The sequence below is a fragment of the Pagrus major genome, chromosome 3 (genome assembly GCF_040436345.1).
Source record: "Pagrus major chromosome 3, Pma_NU_1.0".
In the NCBI taxonomy this organism is placed as follows: domain Eukaryota; kingdom Metazoa; phylum Chordata; class Actinopteri; order Spariformes; family Sparidae; genus Pagrus; species Pagrus major.
The window spans coordinates 19,275,247-19,297,111 of NC_133217.1; the positions used below are offsets into that span (position 1 = coordinate 19,275,247).

Here is a 21,865-nt window from a genome sequence, read left to right on the forward strand (position 1 = left end):
TTTTTTTTAAATATACACACTTATGTATCAATCTTACGTTCAGTATATTCCAGGGCTTATTTCGTAAATTAACCGTTTTAACTGATCCCTTTGATGAGTCAATTTTTCGTCAACCTGCTTTGCTACCAGACGACAAGAAGAAAGGCATACATTATTAAGAAAAGTTCAACATTTTGGGAAATATGTATATTTTCACTTTTTTCCTAGTGTGAGATAAGAAGCAGTTCCCCCTTGTAGCAGCTAGCTATTGGAACCGCTAGCCTGGTTGGGCCCAATAAAAATACCCCTGCCAACATCTATAAAGCTCGCCAATTAACAAAATTGTATGCTTAATCAATAACGTAAACAGAATCTTAACAAATAAGTCGTTAATTTCTTGACAAACAACGGCCGTGCCCAGCTGCCCCTGACTGTTGTTTGTCAATAAGTAGGCTAGTTAGGCCTACAGCAGTCTCCATCTCCACTACAGGTATTTTTTAAAAATCTTTTTTACTTTTCTGTTTTAGTACAGATTAAACAGAAATGATTTAAAGTGGTAGACTACTTAATGAGTTTTAAAAGAGCTCGCGAGCATTGTTTTTCACAGAGCCAGGCTAGCAGTTTCTCCTGTCTTCCAGAATATACGCTAAGCAAGGCTAAACACCCCTTGGCTCTACCATGTACGTGATGCATGAGATTGCTATCTATCTTCTTCTCTCACTCTTGTTAAGAAAGAAAATCAGCATATTTTCCCAAATGTTAAACTATGCTTCAATGCTGTAAATGGAGTGTAGGCTGTGTAAAGACTCTCCCTAATCAAAACCTATAAACAGACTACACAGCCTAAATAATGCTGAAGTCTAGTTAGTACCTTAGTGGCTAAGCTAGCTCAGCTTCTAAACCCATTCGGATGTCATGACGTAGGCCAAGTGACTACAAGTTTAGGCAACGTAATACTAATTTAATCTTTTGAAATGCACATCATGCTAAGAGATACATAATGTTAAAGGTGTCTAGAATGGATGGTTCCTTTAAGACATTCAAGGTAACAGCAGTATTGGCTGCTCTGTTTTGTGTGGCAGAAAATGACAAAGATAGTGCATGGCTCATTCGGCAGTTCGATTCCCTGAGTCTTGCACCATAAGTAAACACATAAACATATCCTAAAAGAAGCTACATCAATAAACCTTCTCCCTGAGTTCAAAATAAGGATGCTATATACACTCTGTACTATTCCACACATAAACACTGGACTGCTGTGTTTTTTATGCAAAGTGAGAATACAGTTAAATTAAAGACTTGCAAAATTACACTGTCATCAAACAATTAAACAGTAATAGAACTGTCAGAAAAACATTGTAAAAAGCACAGGCTCAAAGGAAACGATTAAAGCTGACAAATGTTCTGTCTGCCCTTCAGGGAGAACAACTCTGAATAAATAGTCAATATAAAAAAGATAAAATCTATATACATTTAGCCGTCCACCAAAATGAATGAAGGCAAAAAACTTCTTCCTTCTGCTTCATCTACAGCAGATATTTTTTATTTGAAAAACATCCCTGATATATATGAGTGTGAACATTCCCTACGGATTTTCCCTGTTTTGCAGACAAAGTCTGCCATACAATCAATGCTAGTCTTGCATATAAGTTCAAATAATGAAATGGCATCTTGGGTAATTAAGACATTTACCTTCCCAGTAATTGGAAAAAGTAAAATTATTTTTTCACAAATACATTGTGAAGTAATGTTTTTAGTGGAATGACACCTGAAAGCAGCTCTCATCAACCCCATTGTAAACTGTGGGTTATGGCACTTACGTTGTGACATTCATGATTCAATATGATACCTGAAAATGTTTTCACATGAAGGCAGACACAAATAGTTTTAACAAAGTATTTGGCAGCCCAGATATGTTTTTCTCTTACATTCACACATTGGATTGTTTACCTCATGTTTCAAGTTTAGTAATAAAAAAATAAAATTAAATAAAAAAACTTAACAATAATGCTATTTTGAACCATTAATTTACAACACAGTACTGGGGCCACTTTCCTATTGAAAATAAGGTTGTAATATTTTTAGAAAAAGTCAAAATGTAATGAAAATCAGCTGCAAGGTAATGATTTGAGGAACTCCCACTGTCCAAGTTATAGTGCCTATAAAAAGTATTCACCCCCTTGGATGTTTTCCCTTTCTATTGCTTTTATAAATGGAATCATGGTTTTGCTTTTTTTGACAAAAAAAAATTACAAAATAAACTCTTTAATGTCAAAGTGAAAACAGATTGCTACAAAGTAATATCAATGAATTAAAAATATATAATGTAAAATAAGTGATGTATAAGTATTCACCCCTTCAAGTATTTAGTAGATGCACCTTTGGCCACAATCACAGCAGAGGTCCAGCCAGTGAGTCTCAATCAGGCCTGCACATCTGAACACTGCAATTTTACTCCATTCTTCTTTGCCAAACTGCTCTAGCTCTGTCAGGTTGCATGGGGATTGGGTGTGAACAGCCCTTTTCAAGTCCAGCCACAAATTCTCTTTTGGATTGAGGTCTTGGCTTTGACTCGGCCACTTCTGAACATTCACCTTGTTGTCTTTAAATCATTTCTGAGTAGCTTTTGCCGTATGCTTCTGGTCATTGTCTTGCTGGTAAATAAATCTTCTCCCAAGTCGTAGTTCTCTTGCAGACTGAATCAGGTTGTCCTCCAGGATTTCACTATATTTTGCTGCATTCATTTTACCCTCTAGCTTTACAAGTCTTCCTGCTGCTGAGAAGCATCCCCACAGCATGATGCTACCACCACAATGCTTCACATTGGGGATGGTGTGTTTGTGGTGATGTGCAGTGTTTGGTGTCCGCCAAACATAGCATCTAGTCTGATGGCCAAAAGCTCCATTTTGGTCTCAGCAGACCAAAGAACCTTCTTCCAGTTGACCCGGGCAACAGTTGTTGTGTGCAGAGTCTCTCCCAGCTCAGCTGCTGAAGCTGTTAACTCCTTCAGAGTAGTCATAGGTGTCTTGGTGGCCTCCCTCACTAGTCTCTTTCTTGAACGGTCACTCGGTTTGTGAGGAAGACCTGCTCTATGCAGATTTACACGTGCCATATTCCTTCCATTTCTTAATGATGGATTTAACTGAACTGACTTAGTGACTTGGAAATGTTTTTGTATCCATCCCCTGACTTGTACTTTTCAATAACCTTTTCATGGAGTTGCTTGGAGTGTTCTTTTGTCTTCATGGTGTAACTGTAGCCAGGAATACTGATTAACCAGTGACTGGACCTTCAGACACAGGTGTCTTTATACTACAATCACTTGAGACACATTCACTGCACTCAGGTGATCTCCATTTCACTAACTGTGAGACTACTAGCACCAACTGGCTGGACCTCTGTTGAATTAGGTCAGTCACGTTAAAGGGGGTGAATACTTATCACTTATTTTACATAATTTATTTTTAATTAATTGACATTACTTTGTAGCAATCTGTTTTCACTTTGACATTAAGGATGTTTTTTGTTTTGTTTTTTTTAATCATTTTTGTCAATAAATCCAAATTATATTCACCATGATTCCATTCATAAAAGGGGAAAACATTCAATGGGGTGAATACTTTTAATAGGCAATGTATGTCTATTAAAAGTGTTTTTGTCACTGACAGGCTGAGGTTGTCATTCTAAGTGTCTGACAACATTACAGAAAGGATTCCTACAGAGAGAGACCTTTTTGTTTAGTAATAAGATCCTTCTTGTAACCAGAAGCCCAAGTCTAGTTCAAGGAGAAGTCTCGTTCTGAAATCCCGTGAGTTGTAACAGTTGTTGCTTCATCTAGATTGTCAAAAGTCGGATGACTTTGGATATAAATTCATGCTGGCAGTTCATCTAAACTCCTCCTCCCAACTCTGACTCACGTCTGCACCGTTGTATTCAACAACTCACATCTCCTAAGATTTCAGAGTGAGCCTTCTCCACAAGTGCAACTTGCGTTTCTGGTCACAAAATGGATGTTATTATTTAACGAAAAGGTCTCTCTTTGTAGGAATCGTTACCATAATGTTGTCAGACACTTAGAATAACAACTTCAGCCTGTCAGTGGCAGAAACAAGCACTTATAGGGGACGTTATTTTGACGGTGGGAGGATGCCCAAAGGACTACCTTGCAGCCATTGCAGCTGTGTCACAGCCGCTAACTTAAGTGATCTATTGGATCGATTCCAAAACTTTTGGTGAGTATGAATCATTTACACACCAAAACAAACACAGGGCCCAAGTTTTAAAATACCACAAATCCCCTTTAAAATTTTCGGGCTACTTAAGTTAATGTTGCACACTAGCCAAACCAACAACACCTGCTGCTTTCCTACATCTATTATATTTTTCATGATCTTTAATGATCTGACAAAGAAGGGTGCTATAATTCAGGAAATCCAGTGTGTCCAACATCTGCTAACTTAATTTATCAATTCAGCCCATTCTGGTGTGTTAGGCCACTCAGAAGTTTCCGTACACCCTGAATGTGTACAATGCTTTGGAAAGTTGTTAGCCAGCAAGATTTTTGTATTCAAACTATTGTAAAAGGCTTAGCTAATGGGGGCACACATCATGTCAGATGAGTCCAAACAAGGATTTGATATCTGTGGCTACTACACATCTGATTGTTTGACCAAAGTTAAGACACTTATCCAAGGCAGAAAAAACAACACAAAAAGAAAAATAAATACATTTTTAAAGTGGACATGACTGTCAGCGCTCTACTGAACAGAACATCACATCAGTACCATGGTGATGACTCCTATTTTATCACTCAATAAATAAAACCTGAGGTAGCTCTTTCTGTAAGCAGCGTTCCAGTGAAAAACCTCATAGTTTCCCTCAGTCATTTACTCAAAGTGTTCGGAGAGGCTGGTCTGGCTTTGCTCCTCTTCATCATCCCTCCGTGAGGTAGCTGGTCCCTGAGAGCCCGGAGACGAATGCTGCTGCTGCTGCTGTGCTTTGAGTGGACAGTTGGCCACCATGTGGGAAACACTCTGACAGAAATGGCACTTTTTGGGCTGAGGGGGCAGCTGACACTCTTTGGCATGATGGCCTGCAGCTCCACAGTTGTAGCATCTAGAATGAACAGAAGAGAATTAATTACTTCAAAGGCGGCCATTACAGTTTTGCTCAGTTACTTGGCACAACTGCCAAATGAAAATCATTGTTCCTCCAACACTGTGTGCAACTCTCAAGCACATTGATGCCGTTAGTCAGTGGTGGAAAGTAACTTAGTACATTTACTGAAGTACTGTACTGTGAATTTAATTAGTTACTTGAGGTACTTTGTTAAACCATCTTTACCAGTTTCAACATTAAAGTTGCATCAATGCATCAATAATTATAACATACATTATTCTGAAATATGCCTTTCTGCATAGTGAATACTTTTATTTTTGGTACTTGAAGTACATTTTGATTTTAGTACTTTTGTACTTTTAGTATTTAGTGGAACTTACATTGTCACATATAGTTGACATTTCTCAAACACATTCACACCACAGAGGGCAAAGCTGAGTTCAGTTACTGGACATGCAGCCAGCAGATACAGCACACCATTTGGGAAGCACTGGTCTAAGCTATGACAAAGGGACATGTTACTCTGACAGCAGTGATGCACTCAGTGATTGCTCTTCATGTTTTGAGAACTACATCAGTGCTTCAGAAAATGTGCTTAATAAATTGAGAAAAACTGTGAACTCCAAAGTAAATGCTATTTCTTATTATCTTATAATAATTAAAGTGCATGTACTGTAATCGTTTCATTGATTCTGAAAAAAATCTCATCTGCAGTGAAGTGACATTCAACCACCAGAGGGCAGCACACTCCAGCTTTACTTTCAGATCCCCCTGTCTCTTAACATACACTGGGTGCATCCACATTTCCCTCACTTGCAGCTTTTCCTTGCGTCTTAGTCCCTCCCAACGAGGATTTGTGGAGAGGCGCGGAAATATAAACAAGGAAATATGTTTTAAGTGAAATGAGACGTGTTTTCCTCTGCAGCGTCACGCGAAGCAACGTTTCCGATGACGGCTGCAGCTGATCTCAGCTGGATCAGCTGTCAGTCAGCTTTAACAGCTTTAGAGACTTTAGATGAATTTATATGTATATATGTATACATATATATATATATATATATATATATATATATATATATATATATATATATATATATATATATATATATATATATGTATATATATATGTATATGTATACATATATGTATTTGTTATTTTAGTCTTTATTAGTTTTTCAATCAACATGAACATTAACACAAATGTACAAGTATGGAGAAATTAAAAATAAAAGAAAGAAAGAAAAAAGAAGAATAGACAGAAGCACAGCATCATCTTTACACTGCCCATAGCATTAATGATTTAAGTCCACCAGCACAATACCAGTCTTTGAAAAAGTCATCCACTGACCCACTCTAGGATCCAACTCAGCAACTAAAGAAAAGTCCAAATAAATGAATAAAAGAGAGAGCCAGTCCTTACGCCATGACAATTAACAGAAAATGAGATATTGAAGAAATCAAAGAGAAACATAAATCTGAAGGCAAATATATTTGTCAATCAAAAAATAATGTCAGGCTCCTATAACACGTCTCCTTTAATAAAAGACAAAAACTTATAGCAGATATGACTTGTTATGGTTGTGTAGGTTAGCTAACATTAACTCAAATGATGCATTCTCTGTCATTAACTTAACCTACTCTCTATATTCCGGTCTGACTTGACTTTTCTAATGACGGAGGATAATCCTCCGCCATAAAGTCACAACGATGAAGTGTATAAATGTGCCTCTAGCTTCTCTTGTGAACCAGCTTGCACTGGAAATTATCTCTGCCCACGAGTCCTCTTCAATGTTCACATTCAAATCCCTCTGCCATATTAGTCTGAGATTCTCACAAGTGCCATACATTGCATTAGCAATTATGTTATAAAATGTGGAGGCTTATTTTTAGGTAATTTAAAGTAGGACCGTACCATATTATCATCCCCAGGTAACTGCTTAATTACACTCCCCAAACTACTTCTTATTTGCAGATAGCTCCAGAAATCTGATCCATCTTTTAGGGTAAACTCCGAGTAAATATTTTTTTAATAATAACACAGAACTAATAAATGTTGAGAAATTTAGATAATCAATAAAGTCAAACTGATATGCTTTGTGCGTAAGTGTGCACAGCTCTCTTATTGGAGAGATGCACTTCCATTGTTTCTGCTGCTGGTAGTGCAGGTTATTTATAATTAGTTTAATGTTTTCATCATTAATGAGATCTATTATTTCACCCACCAGCAACCCATCTGATATTATTCAGATTGTTTATTTTTATGACCTGGACTGCCCAATCCAAGGATTTTCCGCAGTGTCCATAGATATGTGATCCACGCATCACCACTGTGGTAAAAGCAATGTGTTTCTTTGTTTGCAGTGAACAGTGTAATTAGTAAAGACATTTATGTGATTTCAGTTCGAGGGAATAGAGTTCAGGCCTACACTTAAACTGTGATTAACTTGGAATCTTGGATGGGTTAAAATAAAGATTTGATCTCTTTTGCGATTATCCTTATGGCTCTGCATTATTCCACCTGCTGACTGTGCCCTAGAATATAACCAGTCCTGTGATTTTTACAAGTTTAAATAACTTTGAAGCAGACAGCAGGCAGTTCTTTTTTTCAAAGGCTCATCTCTGGAGAAACTCTGACAGCTGGGATCTGCATCTGCTTTACTGTCTGTGTTTTGCAGTTTGTGCGAGTTCAGCTCCTATTTAATCCTCGCAATTTTAATCACTCATTGGACATATTAGTCATGATGTGAAGCACCTGCTGACATCCTGTTTATTAATTTTCGTGCAAAGGAAGCTTCTGTTCTACACATTACATTTCCTCTAGATTTTTTTCTGAGCCCACAACTTGAACTTATATTATATACTCATCATTTGCCTCGGTATTCATTGATACTCTGGACAAGGACGACTTCCAGTTACAGTGCGGAGTGAGGAAACGACAAATAAGGGAATCGGGATGTACCCAGGAACTGCCACCATACATCCACATGAAGTGGAGTCCCAGTGGTGGACAGCTGTTAGGGGATTTGTCCAAATTGATCTCTGTTCCTCAGGGGCAGGTATCAGGGATTCTTTGACAGCCTGGCTTTGTTTTTCCACGAACCAAGATAATAAGGTGGACCATGGTTCTGCACTGTGTTTAGTCACCCTGAACTAAAAATATTATTTTCCGTCTTTTTAACCTCACTGTGACATTTCAGCTTCAGCGTGCAGAATGCTTTATGTGCAGATGGAAAGTTTCTCTGTGCTGACGTAGTCTCACTTTAACACGTGGATTTTCCAGCAGGATTTTATGACATCACAGTTTGGAAGGCAATTATAGTCCAATATGCATTTACACAAGTGTGATGTGGTAAACTAACACAGAGAAGACACTTCTCAATGGAGTAGGAGACATCTTCTGCTAGTTAAATGTTTGAAATGAACAATATTGGCATTTTGAGAGATTCTAGATTTTTCAATAAGAACCAGTGGATGAGCTGTTAAAAAATTTTAGCAATTTGACTGAACTTTTTGTGCAGTCCATTTCAGACACCTGGCAACAATTTACCACAATATGTTAAATACCCCAACAATATTAAAACAAGCTCACAAGAGATATCTTGGCAGCCATTAAGCTATTTGAGACCATTAAATGTTCAGGCATTTAATCAGGCATCGTCATTAGCCCCCTCAAACTGCTCGTCAGATGACTACTGATCTGGCAGAAATTCAGCAACAACAAAACCATCATCAATGTTATTAATGATTCCTGTGCTTGTGCTGTCATGGCAAGCCCACAGTCTGCTGTGAGAAAGGCCTCCACAACAATAAAACTGTTTCTAATTGAAGTTTACAAGCAATCTGTCATTAAAACAGAAATATGTTACACAATAATTACATTTCACCGACAGGATTCCACTGAAAGTTAATGGAGGATAACGTTAAATTATCATCCAGCCCTAATCCTGCTACTGCTATGAGCCTCCACGCACAAGAGTTGTTGCTAAACAGGCTGCTTTGATCTTGTAGTTATGTGTGTATTGTTCACAGTAAATCTATGCTGAGCAAGCTAATGATCAGCAGCTAAGTGAAATCCTGTTGGGGAATTCATTAGAGCAGAATAAATAAGGCCAGTGAGACTGGAGCACTGTGCAGCGTGACACAAAGAGACAGCAGCCACTTAAACAGGCAGGCAAAAACTATTGATTATTTTCCACACTGACAGCCTGGTTTTCTATGGGCCCTTTGCTCTCCATCTGCAGGGAAGGCAACATCGCCTGTCCAATTATACAAACACTTCTTCAGACTTCTGAAATATTACGGTCATGCTTCGACCCTATAACTGCAATGGTGAACTAGACAAGCAGGTGCTTGCAGGAGACCAAACGCACAATAACTAAATCTACTATGACGTGTTTTCATGTTTTCATTTCAGTTGAAGACTGTGTGGCCCTGTGTTTAAGAACAGTGTCCCTCAGTGTTATAAACATAATATACAGGTATCTGTTTCAGGGATGAGCTCAGTCACCTACCTCCATGCCATCTGCTGCTCAAGATGTTTATGTTATTGCCAACAATTCTAATTTTAAAAACAAAACCAAACACACATTTTTCCAACTGTTAAAGCTGAGGTTGGTAAGACTGTAGAAACCAGCAAGTGTCCAACCAAAAAAAATCCAGCCCCCGACCCATCAGGCCTCCCTCCAAAGCCACTGACTACACAGACACCGACTGGTCATAGCTCTCGCTGGCCAGCAGGAATATATGTGTTAGCGGCTAGTTTGCTACGTTCCACAAGCTCACTTGGGTTTTTTGGTCTAATGAAAATATAAATACACAACTCCAAAGCCACAGTCATATAAACACAAGTAATATAGTCATCATGATTCCACCTCAGTCTGAAAAGGCTACCTGGCACAACAGTTACTCCTTACTGCTGTATTATGTGTGCTTTGTGCTAACACTACTGGGTTAGCTGCTGAATGAGATGCTCAGGGCCCGTGTACTGTGAACGCAGCACATAGTTGTCATCACTAACCATATCCAGCTACCTCAAATCTCACATGTAAGACATCACCTAACATTATCATAATGAACATAAACAACGGACATGGCTATTGTTAGTACTCACCACTGTTGAGCTAGCAAGTTAGCATTGGGAAATTTTGGCTGACAGACAGGATGACAGACACTTCTCCACGTATAATTGTGGTATTTTTTTCCTCATATAAGTTGCCAAAGACACTACCAGTTGCTACGTTACTGTTGTTTGGTCCTGTAACGTTGCTTTGTGGGACATTTCTCTTTATTTTGTTGAGTGAAGGATCTGTTTAGTTATCAGACTGTGAACACCATCAGACCAACACGCCCTCGCTCCGTGCCGCCGGCTTATCCATTCACACAGACACCGGTTCGCCTTCTGGCTTCCTGTGCCACAACTTATAACTGGCTAATGGCATTCGCAATATATCCAATGGTAAACTCGACCCTGACTCAAGTTTGTACGAGCCCTCACCAAAGAGAGTTGGGTTTTCAAGTCAGTCGAGTCACCAAGTCAGTCACCCAGACCCCCAGCACCCATAGAACAAGCGAATCAGAGACTTCCGCCAGCTAGGCCTGCTTACGTTCTGTTTAGCTCTCCACTAACTTAAATAGATTTAAATAACTGAATGGATTAAATTCTGAGTCATTTCACAGGGTTGTGACACTCAAAAATATGAATCCACTGTTTTATAGCTGCTCCTTCGTTCATTATTGTGTGCTGGAGAAATGATTTTTGGGTTCCTGTCGGATTGGGGAAGTTGTATTAACGATGGTTGATTACAACATCAACTTAGCTTCCAAGCCCGCCGCTGTTCCTGGAGGCTTAGAAAGAAGCACTACAACTGTTTCAGAGTGCAACACAAGTTGACTTCCGGGTATCAGGACAACCAGTCACTCACTCGCACCCAGTTTGCTGAATCAACCAGTGCCACCCACTCCAAGTCCCCACACATGACGACAAATGTCCAAAATCTGTTTTCTAAATTATCAGTAATGTGATGTTGACGGGAGAAAAAAGTAGAACTGAACTGCTCCAATGCAGCACCCGGACAATAAACGGAACGCTGTTTTTTGTAGTTCTCTTCAAAAAATCTCTTCGAGGTGAACGTGAACTATGTTAGGAAGACTTTCTATACCTTCATACAGAGAGTGAGGTGGAGCAGGGGACAGCAGCACTAACAAGTGAGACCGGTTGACCAACATACACTGCAGCACTGGGAGAGCGAGTAGTGAGTGACTCTTGCAATCCCAGTCATGTGTGTGGGGGTTTCCTTTCTCACAGGGCTAGTTTAATACAATAATCAACTACAAATACAGTTAATTAAGAGTTGCAGAATAGCGTGAGTGAAACATGGTCTCACATCGTCATCAAAGTTAACACCAGGTACAAAAGGTAAAGGTAAAGACTCTCACTCTCAAGTCAGTAAAAAGAGTCTTAAGTTTTGAACGATTGACTCGCACATCGAAACATAATGAGTGCACGGGCAGAATGCACACAGGAGGGCCGTCCAATCATTTCATACTGGTCGAATGAAATTGCTGGATGGGCTTATAACAGGCCTGTGAGAGCTACAAGCAGCAGATTTTTTTACTTCTTTTCTTACAGCATTTGAATTATTGATTGCTGTCAGGAAGAGATTTTTGATAAATATAACAAAAAATACACCAGCTTTAATACTTTCCAACTACCCGACGCTGTCTGTCTGTGGCCTACTGGTTCCTACTGAAGACTTGAATCTTTATAAAATATAGACAAAAAGCTATCACATAAAATCAAACACGCTGAACATATCATGGTTTTATAAAGTTGATATGACGAACGTGTAGGCAGATTGCTGCAGCTGGAATTCAGGATAATGAGGGTGCTAACACTGAACCTAACAGTGAAGTTGTGAGTCGCAACAAGAAAGATGCTAAAACACTGTAAAGAACAAATGTATAGGTTCAGTTAGAAATTGTAGGCTCAGTAACTTCCTAAAAGAGCTGGTCACTGTAGTTTTTAATGTCACTGAAACATGAGGAAACAGAGCGTTTGTTGGGGACTATTCTTAACTTAATTATTATTATTATTAACTCACACTTGGTGCTCTGGTTAGTGTTTGGGGCAGCAGAACAGTGTCTGTGGGATTGAGTCAAAATAAACTACAGTGTGTGTGTTCATGGTAATGAAGGAACAGTGTAACAGTGTGGCTCATCCGTGTGTTTTTAATATCTTTTGGACAACAATGCAGCTCTATGGCACAGAGGAAGAGGATATATCAGCCTTTGATACACACACAGTGCATCTTAGTAGATACATTAACTGCAGTGTTCTGTCTTTTCATGGAATTTGTTGATGATCAGAAAAAAAAATAGAATAAACGTCTTTTAAAACAGTCAAATTCAGTCTGTGAGATACAGAGTGATGAAACCCAGAGTGAGCCCTGGATCACCTCTCAGCTAACCACCACTTCCTTCCTCTCTTCCTCCCAGCCCCCCATCACTGCTCAGTATTGATCAGCGTGGCCACGAGGGGAGGGGGGGGGGTCCTTTGTTTCAATACTACTGTGACCTCTGAACCCTGACCCCCGCTCGCTCAGCCACCCACCCCTCCACCTAATTTGCACACCACATCCCATTGTTGCCATGGCGATGGTGACCTCTGACCACCTACATCTGTTATCAATTAAACGGATGGGATCCGTCCTCACTCTGAATACTACATTTATGTTTGGGAGGAAAGCGGGAACATGTGAATGCAATCAAACCTATAGCGGATACTTAAGAACAGGAAGTGGTGGGATTATTTTTATCACCGCTCCATGCACCATGATTAATGATGTCCAACTTAATAAGATGTTATCGCATTAATAACTTTGTCAGATCTTAATGGCCTCCAATCTGCACATCAAACTTCTTTTCTCTCAATTGCAACATTCAAGTATTGGAACGCGAGAGGAGGAACATCTGAATGTAATCAAACCCAGCAGGTATTTAAAGACAGGAAGATGTGGGATCCGTTTTATCACTGCCAGCCATGATAAATATGCTCATATCTACAAGATGCTATCAAATTAATAGTCTCACTGGATCTTAATTAGCCGAACGAGCCTCAAAGACAAACAGAGCCATTGCAAATAAATTACAGTTTCCTCAGTAGCATTCATTTGTAGGTTCATTTATAGCCGTTGACTTTGTGTTTGGTAACAAAAAGATACGGACTGATGAAGCTACACAGAGACCAAAGAACAGAGCACTTGGGGGTGAATAAACAATGTATTGATCCAGCTCAGCCTGCTGCTCCACAGAGAGCTAAATACTTTCTGTTTGAAAGCTTAGCTTAGCTTAGCTTAGTTTAGTTTAGTTTAGTTGAGTTGAGTTGAGTTGAGTTGAGTTGAGTTGAGTTGAGTTGAGTTGAGTTGAGTTGAGTTGCAAGTGCAAATTAATGAAACACATTGTAATACATGAGTAAAAAATGCTAGAATTCACTAAAAGGCTCTTTTTCGTCTGAAGTCCCCTGGCCAAGGTGTTAAAAAGGCAGTATTTTCATTCCTTAAAGTCTGAGAGTCAAACAAAAAACATCTGCAATTTCCAAAATAATATAACAGTTTCTTTCTTTACTTGAAGGTTAACATCTTTAAAATCTTAGAAACCATTTTGGAAGATAGCCGATTTCCATTTTATTTTATCTACTCTATTTGCTAGATTCTTTTACAAGTCAGATACATCTTTATTTTATTTATCTCTTCCTTGTAGACTTGTTCTGGAGCTCTTTATGTTTTCTTGTCACACTCGATACTTTCCGGACATTTTCTAGGAAGCTACATCATTTAAATACAACAGACAGGATTTTTGAACAATCTCTCTCACCTTTACTATTCAAGAGATCAAACCTGCGATAAAACCTGCAACTTTACCCAATAAGTTACACAGTAGCGTTGTGGTACAGTGGTGAAAATCTTTCTTAAGCCTGCAGTGCAGGACTTTTACATATAAATGAACATCTGTTCCATTAAACTTTTATCATACTAGTTTCCACAATGCTGATTAAGCCTATCATCCCCTGATAAATCTCTCTGTATTTCACAAAGAACTGGGGGTTTTAAATCTAGAGTCCGCGTCAATTTTTATGCACTGCCAGAGTAGATTTAATATAGACCTAGATACCGAATGCAAAGATGGCCCCTATTCAGTCCAAGTAGAATTGATCATCTAGTGCATACGCCAAAAAAGTTTTCAAGCTTCCAGGTTTCTCCCGCTCAGGTTCCCGCTCTGCCCACAGAATTCACATTGTGATGACGTCAGATTTTTAAATTGCTTTTCTCAGCTCGAGGAAAGTTTTAGGAATATGAACCCTACATGGATCAAAAATTCATAATAGAAAGAATCATAACTGACCACGTCGACAGTGTTTGCGTTATTACAGTCACTGCCAGAAGGTGTCAAATGTGGGTTCAAGACAACAACGATGTGTTAATTTCCTGGACCTAAAATATGAGGCTAACTTCTCAAATCAGAACCTGTGTTTACCAGCTGTATCTGTCAACAGGCTCTACAGCTGGAGACTCTGCACAGAAGCACTGGGTAGATAAATAAACTGTCAGTGATCAAGAAATAGTTCCAGCATGTAACTCCTCCTAAAGTGAACAACTGCCATTTTTACACGTCTATCTGTGTACATATTAAACAAACAAGATATAACATTTTAATAAGTTAGCTTTAGAGGAGCTAGCAGGCATATGTTTACAATACCAGGATAGCTTTTGACCCCCACTTCTTGTCTTTTAACTCTGCTAACTACGTCCTGACTCTAGGTCTGATCGGACATAAGATTATTGATATTCTCATCATATTTCTCAAAATGTTAAACAGTTCAAGTCATAAATCAGCATGTGTATCAGACTGGACCTACCTGTCACCCCTGGAGCGACGTTTCTGGGTGCTCTTTGGCCTTCTCTCGCTGCCCAGACATGGTGCTCCATTTGGTCCAGTAACCCGGACAGACTCCAGCCCTTTAGATGATTTCTTAAACGTGAACTCTACAGCTTCACCCTCTCTGAGGCTGCGGAAGCCCTCCATGTGCAGTTTGCTCTGTGAATAAGAGAGAGTGAGGTTCATGAGGGTTTAGGCAGTTGTCACAGATTGCCACAGATTTATCTGGTTTCCTCGTGAGCTTTTTGAGATTTATTATCAAAAACTTTTCAATTCCACAACTTTACTGTTTTGGTCAGCCGGTCCTCATCAGAAAAACATCCATGTACTGTAGGTCGACTATGAAAGCAGCTTACAATGCCCCATATTGCCGTTTCTTGTTCAGCAAGGACCTTTAGTGGCTGTAGTAATTATTACAGCTGAAAAGGAGGAAGTGAGGAGGAGTAGTATAAAGAGCAAAAAGTCCATATAGGAAGGAGGTCGGAGTTGGACAGTCGGGTCCGCTGTGAAGCCAGTGAGCTCTTTTAACTTACCTACATAGTGAAGATACGTCATGAACATAAGGTAACATAAGTTACTATGTAATGTAGGTAGGTTTGTAGCTAAAGTTACACAAGTAACGTAGTTATTTTAAGCCAAACTGTGTTTTTCTAAACCTAACCAAGTAGTTTTCTTGCCTATACCTAACAAAAAAGGGAGGGTACGACGAAGGTCCGGTACGTCTGTCGCTATTACGCTGCAACGGTCAGATTGATTTGGCAACGGTGATATATGTCATATTGGGAGTCGCTGGCAATTGACCTATTCACTCACTTTGGTATGAGGTTGTGTTGGTTTTGATTCACAGTTAGAGAAAAGCTGGTGATCACAGTGAAGCATTTAGTAGCAAAAGAACAAGATATCTTCCTGGGTGGAGACCAAATACGGAGCTAAATGAGAGTAACTATTAGACGTCAATTCATTAGGTGGACACAAATATGACTCCAAGTGAATTATGTTACTCTGAAACTGTGTACGATGTGAAAATGTACTGTGTGTGTAAATGTGTGAATAAACAACTGTTGTTAGTTGATATGTCAATGTTGTGTTCACCTGCACTGTCCCCAAGTTGACAAAAAATCATGTATTGTAGGTTTAAGTGTTATTTTAGCAGCTTCTTACAAGATAAATACAGCTGTTTAGGGTGTAACGTTGCTAGATGTCCGAGCTTTAAATGATCCAATTCCACTTTTAACCAAGACAAAGGTACTTAAATAATTGACTGCACACTTGAGATAATCACTATAAATGTTGCACAAACAGAAACGTGTAGCTCTCCATCAGGGAATCCTCAGCCTTCTCCTAAAAATCCAATCGTGTTGACAGCCCTGTTAAAACATCAATGCTCTCAAACACCCCTCCTCCCCTTGTGTGTCTCCAAAGCCTTCCTCACCCCAACCCCCCCTCTCTGCTTCCTCAGCATCACCACCTCTGTAAAATGAGTCCATCTGGTCAAGTCTCCAGATGACCACTACACTGGAGGATGCTGGGAGATGACACGGGAGGATTGCATTCCTAGGATAGCTATTTGAAGACGTGGCATGAATGTACACATCCTGAGAAGAGTAAATCACCAAACAGTGGACTACACTACTGATCTTTTACTAATTAGCTTCCTGATTGTAGTGGTAAATAAAAAGAGCACACAGTCAATATGCCAAACACCAGCTGCACTTTAGGGAAAACAGTAATATTACCTTTTCTTTCCAGAAATACCCACATTTTATAGAACACTGCAGCTTTATGTGGTCACACCCTGTGGAAATACAAGGCTGCACCCCTCACACCCCACTCCTCTGTAGCATGTTTAAAATAGTTTGGGGATGAAGGTGATCAAGTGGACTTTAAGGGGTCAGTATGCTTCAAACAAAGTGCATGTCGGATTACAAGTTTTTTGGTTTTTTTGTGTGAAAGTAGGCAGAGTTTGAAAGGTTTTCTCTCAAGGTGTCTTTTTATTTTCTTTCACTTTTCATAAGAACAACTGAATGTAACACCATGAGTGCTTTTGAGAAGAGGCTGGTTAAAAGTGCACATTGTTTGGGCCTACGTGCACCCAGCTTCTTTTTCTGAGTGCTCCGACAACCAGAAAAGCACTGGTGTCACCACTGTTGCTCTTTATCAGGCAACCAATCATACATTAGATGGGGCGAGACTTGTCATCAGTCACCCGGGTAACCCAACCCAATCGGCAGAATGAATGTTAGCTAAGTATCTATCTGCAAAAGCACAGATACTGAGTTCAAGCTGATCGTTTCTTTATGTTTCACCATTACATTTTTTTTAGGTTCCATTTTCTATTTCTCTGTCATTACAATGTTGTGCTTGTGCTCTGGTTAGGTTTCGGCACAAAAAACACTTCATAGTTTAGCTTAAAATACCTCTTTTGGTTGCCGAAAACTTGCCTGGAAACGTTCCCAGCTCTCCTAAAAAATATCTAGTGGTGTTTTTCCTCATCCCCTCCACCTCCCCATTTGACAGTCATTTAATAAACATGTAATGTGAATATTATATGTCACGTTGTGTACAAATGTCAGTATGGTACGTAGCCTATGCAATGATAAAGTTGGACATATCTGTGGTTTGCAGAAACCTTAACTGCTAACATTATATACTGCAACTAGGCTGGGTAACCAAGAACATGAAGGAGAAGCTTGTTCTGGCTGTGTCTGTCGACTCTTGAGCTTTATCATACAGGAGCGATCATAACAGACAGTAATGCTCATTTGGGAGCAGATCTGCTGGACACTGAAATGCTGCTGATGAGTGTTGTGCTTTAATCACCCTCAAAACCAACCTGCAGCGTTTTTTTCTCTCACCCCACAAACACATTAACAGAGTGCTCCCAAGCACACTGCCAGCACTTTTCTGCAAAAAAAATAACCGTTATGTGGACACAGGCCCTTTTTGCCATTTGTACGAATCATCACAGTGAGGCTACAAGACACAGAGATAATGGACTGGGTTGGTGTGTCAGCAGGAGATGACAGGCTTTCTGGCACCGTTCTGAAACATTTTCTGCCTTTAGACCTGACAGACAACACATTGTGTGTCCTTGCTTGTTAAAAGCATACTGAGGTCTTTGGGTACCGCAAATTCTGAGCATATTGTATCATCAGTTACGAGAATCTCAGATTGTCTCCAAATTATTTAAATGGTGGTCATTATAAAAATACAGACTACAATCTCCCATTTGATCAAAGCTCTGCACACCGAAGCGGCATGTACATGCCTTTGTCCCCCCTCTTTCATCACATTTACAACAACACAGAGGAAGGTAATCTGAGAAGAGGGCTCTGCCAAAAGGCTCCACATGGGAGGCGGGACTGAAACTCAGGGTTGGGTGGGCTCCCTGATGCTTTAATGACTTTATAACAGGAAGCAGGGCTGGATGGGGAGAGGAATGAGCCTTGTTTTCTCTGCTTTAGCCTCTAACCCCTTTAAAATAGAAATGTTGGAGCTCTAACCCCCCCACCCCCTCTACACCTTTGAGGTTCCACAGCAAATATCTGTCCGTGAGGAGAAGAGAGTGGGGGAGTGGCAGGACAAACTCAGGCATGGTTTACTTTAAGATGTGTTAATCTTCAGGTAATTTTACACAAAAGCACATCAGATGTCTTACAGTCAGCTTACAAGCTGCTTTTAAAGGATACAGCCGGACTTTATTCCAGAGAGTTTTTCCTCGTCTGTCAACTAAAACAACTGTGAAAAATGCCCAACACACTTTTCTAAAAAAAAAAAGAAGCTTCAACCAGAGTTGATTGTCATTTTGCTTAAAAAGTGAGTTTCAGCTTTACATGCAAGCTTTGCCCTTACAGAATCTTAAAGAAGCATTTGGTTTCATGAATAAAGAGACTTCTTACACATGTTGAATATGGCTGCAACCCTATCACCAGAATAAATGTTGACCATGTAGGTATAGGTATAGTGCGAGGAAAACACCATGTTTTGGCTTAAAGTACCTGTTCTGGTCACCACAAAAATGGCTGGAAAAAGTCCTGTATCCCATATCAAATGGGTTCACGCTTACAAATGTTGAAATGCCCTACACTGTCCCGCCCTCCACCTCCTGACATGAAAGTCAGTTCATGTAATGTAAACGTGAAATGACATGTATTGTAAAAATGTTGACACAAACAAGTTTGAAACATTTTATCTTGGCGACTGGGCCAGAATATGTGATAACCTTTAGCTTTTAACTGTTCTTCTTATATTATTCTCAAATTTGATGAATGCTCATAAGTTGCATAGTTGCAAGTTCATAAGTGTAATAAATCTGCCATTTGTGTAACTTCAGCCTGATTACCAGAAAGCACTGCAGACGCACGGATAACCTTTTGTCGTATTGGTACCTGTAATGGTCCTTTAAAGATTACACTGGATTACAAGAATGTTTTAAAGAAAATCTCAACCTAACTTTTTGAAGTCACACTGGGAACACAGGACCACAGCACCTCTAACAAAGCATCATACTGACACAATAATGATGTGTCATTGTTCATATTTCAGACCTTATGTTTATGGTCATTTGTCAGTCATCAGCCATCTGAACTTGAAGTTTTGTATAATTCTGTCAGGTCATTATTTTGTCCACACAGGCTTATTAATTCAGTTTTGTCAGTACTTGATATTGTGACAGTAGTTTGAATGTGCTCTGCAGTAGCTACTTCTAGAGGAACACTTTTTTTTTAGGATGGAGAGAATAAGGTGCCACTGTTGTGTTGTGTTGTGTTGTGTTGTGTTGTGTTGTGTTGTGTTGTGTTAGTTATCTCTGAAATGTATTCTTTAAATTTGTGAGTAAAACTGTCAGATACTGTGATGTTTGGATACAGAAATGTCAATTGCCACTGTTTATATGTAAGCTGTTATCTCCAACTCTTGCGCATTCAGCGCAGTGGTTTACCCTCAGAGTAAAGCGCCTCTGTGCGTGAAAAGCAGGTCCTCTCACCTGGTGGACGAACACGTCGAGCGGCTCCTCCAGCGGAGCTCCGTCCCTGCTGCTCATGGAGAGGAAGCCGAAGCCCATTCGCATGTTGAACCACTTGCAGACCCCGCTGCCCCGTGACAGAGCCGCGGCGGAGCCCTCCTCCTGTCCGTGCGCACAGCCTCCTGCACAGGACGCACACATACAGACAGTGATGTTAGAGGGCCTGGCGACAGGAGGACGTGTTGTGTCATGACTGCCAGCAAAATACACGACGACAGCATGTACTGTTAATATAAATATATATAGTTTCTCAGATTACGCGTGTGGGAAATACTTTACAACAGAGGTACAACTGGTCGTTTTTTATTATCAATTAATAGACAGATTATTTTCACTTATCAACTAGAAAACGCCATAAAAACAATGAAAAATGCCCATTACAATCTCCCCAAGATCATGAAGCCAAACTTAAAAGTCTTGTTTTGTCCAACCAACAATGCAAAAATGAAAGATATTCAACTTACTATAATAAAAGACTCAAAACAACAAATATTCACATTGTTGAGAGGCTGAAACAAACCAACCTTCAGCACTTTGCTTAAAAATGACTTGATCGATTATTTTATTTATTTATTTATATTCACACGCAATTTTTATAGTTTTAATATGTCTTTTAAGTATTTTTAGTATTGTTTGTTGATTTGCATCTACAGACCACAGCAAATTCCTCGTATGTGTAAACTTACTTGGCAATAAAGTGATTCTGATTCTGATTCTGAGTCTGATTCTGATTTTCAAACGATTATTTTCGCTTTCCCTCCCTTTGCTCTTCTCCTTCTACTCTATTACTATTACTTTCTCTCATTGGTACGAGGTCACATAATTACACCTACAACTGCTAAAACACGGTCAGCATGATGAAATGTTGCTGCAAAGCAAATCTGACCATCACGACTGTAAAAAATGTTTGCTCGTTATTTAAGATACATGGCTGTAATTTGTTCATTAATTGTCGTCATTGTTATATTATTATTACATATTATTATTATTATTATTATTATTATGTCTATATTCTCACATTTTTCATCAATACATGTCCTAACATGCTACTCCCATGACCAGCAGGCCTTCAAAATAAAATGTGTCTTCCTGTGCCAATATTAGAATCGATAAACAGCTAAATCTTTCTGTAAGCCAATCTTTAAACGGTCTTTATCTGTTCCTCATAGAAGCAGATTCTCAGTAAATGTTCAGTAAATGGTTTCCCCTGGTCTACCTGTGAAACTCTGATTGGAAGCAGAGCCCATCCCGCCTCTCTGCTGCTTCTTCCCGGCCTTAAAGTGGACTGAGCTGCTGCCTGCAGCCCCTCACACCTCCGTCCTACCTCCACGTCAACAAAGACATGCCTTCCCCCCAGACACTTTTGTGAATAGACAAACCAAGCAGCCTCTCAGAAGGGAGAGGGAAAGACAAAGACAAAGGCCCTCTTTCTATTCAGCCTCCTTTATCTGCAAAGAAGTTCCTCATACCTTCTGCCATGGTGGGAGGTTTCCACAGCCTCCTGCAGAACTGCTCCGGCCCACTAACTATCAGATGAACTGAGTTAACTGCATGCTGGGTATCCGTGCACGTTCTCTCTATTTGCAACCCTCCAGGAGAAAGAGTGAAAGACTGCCTCTCCCCTGCCTCCTGCTCTCTTCTTGCACAATATGCAGAAGCTCACTGACCCTCCTACCTCTGGTAACCCCCACCACACACCCACACACCACACACCGCGCACACACATACACACCAACACCTTTTCGGTCAAGTCCACGTGATTTCCAATTACAGATAAATCACACTTGGTCAATAAGATAGGGAGCCAAAATG

At 39.8% G+C, this 21,865-nt stretch overlaps 1 protein-coding gene across 1 annotated transcript; it reads right to left on the minus strand.

Moving 5' to 3' along the window:
- Positions 1-3,821: 3,821 nt before the first annotated feature.
- LOC140993501 (protein lin-28 homolog A-like) lies at positions 3,822-21,532 on the minus strand. The gene is made up of 5 exons (XM_073462957.1): positions 21,523-21,532; positions 20,015-20,175; positions 15,011-15,189; positions 4,895-5,094; positions 3,822-3,850 (listed from the first exon to the last, which is right to left on the minus strand). The coding sequence occupies exons 1-5, from the start codon at positions 21,530-21,532 to the stop codon at positions 3,822-3,824; spliced, it is 579 nt and encodes a 192-aa protein (XP_073319058.1).
- Between the last annotated feature and the right edge of the window lie 333 nt (positions 21,533-21,865).

Coding starts and splice junctions, on each gene's coding strand:
- LOC140993501 (XM_073462957.1), bottom strand. Junction 15,190..20,014: donor TCGACGTGTTCGTCCACCAG/GTGAGAGGACCT, acceptor TCTTATTCACAG/AGCAAACTGCACATGGAGGG. Junction 5,095..15,010: donor CGTCGCTCCAGGGGTGACAG/GTAGGTCCAGTC, acceptor TGTTCATTCTAG/ATGCTACAACTGTGGAGCTG.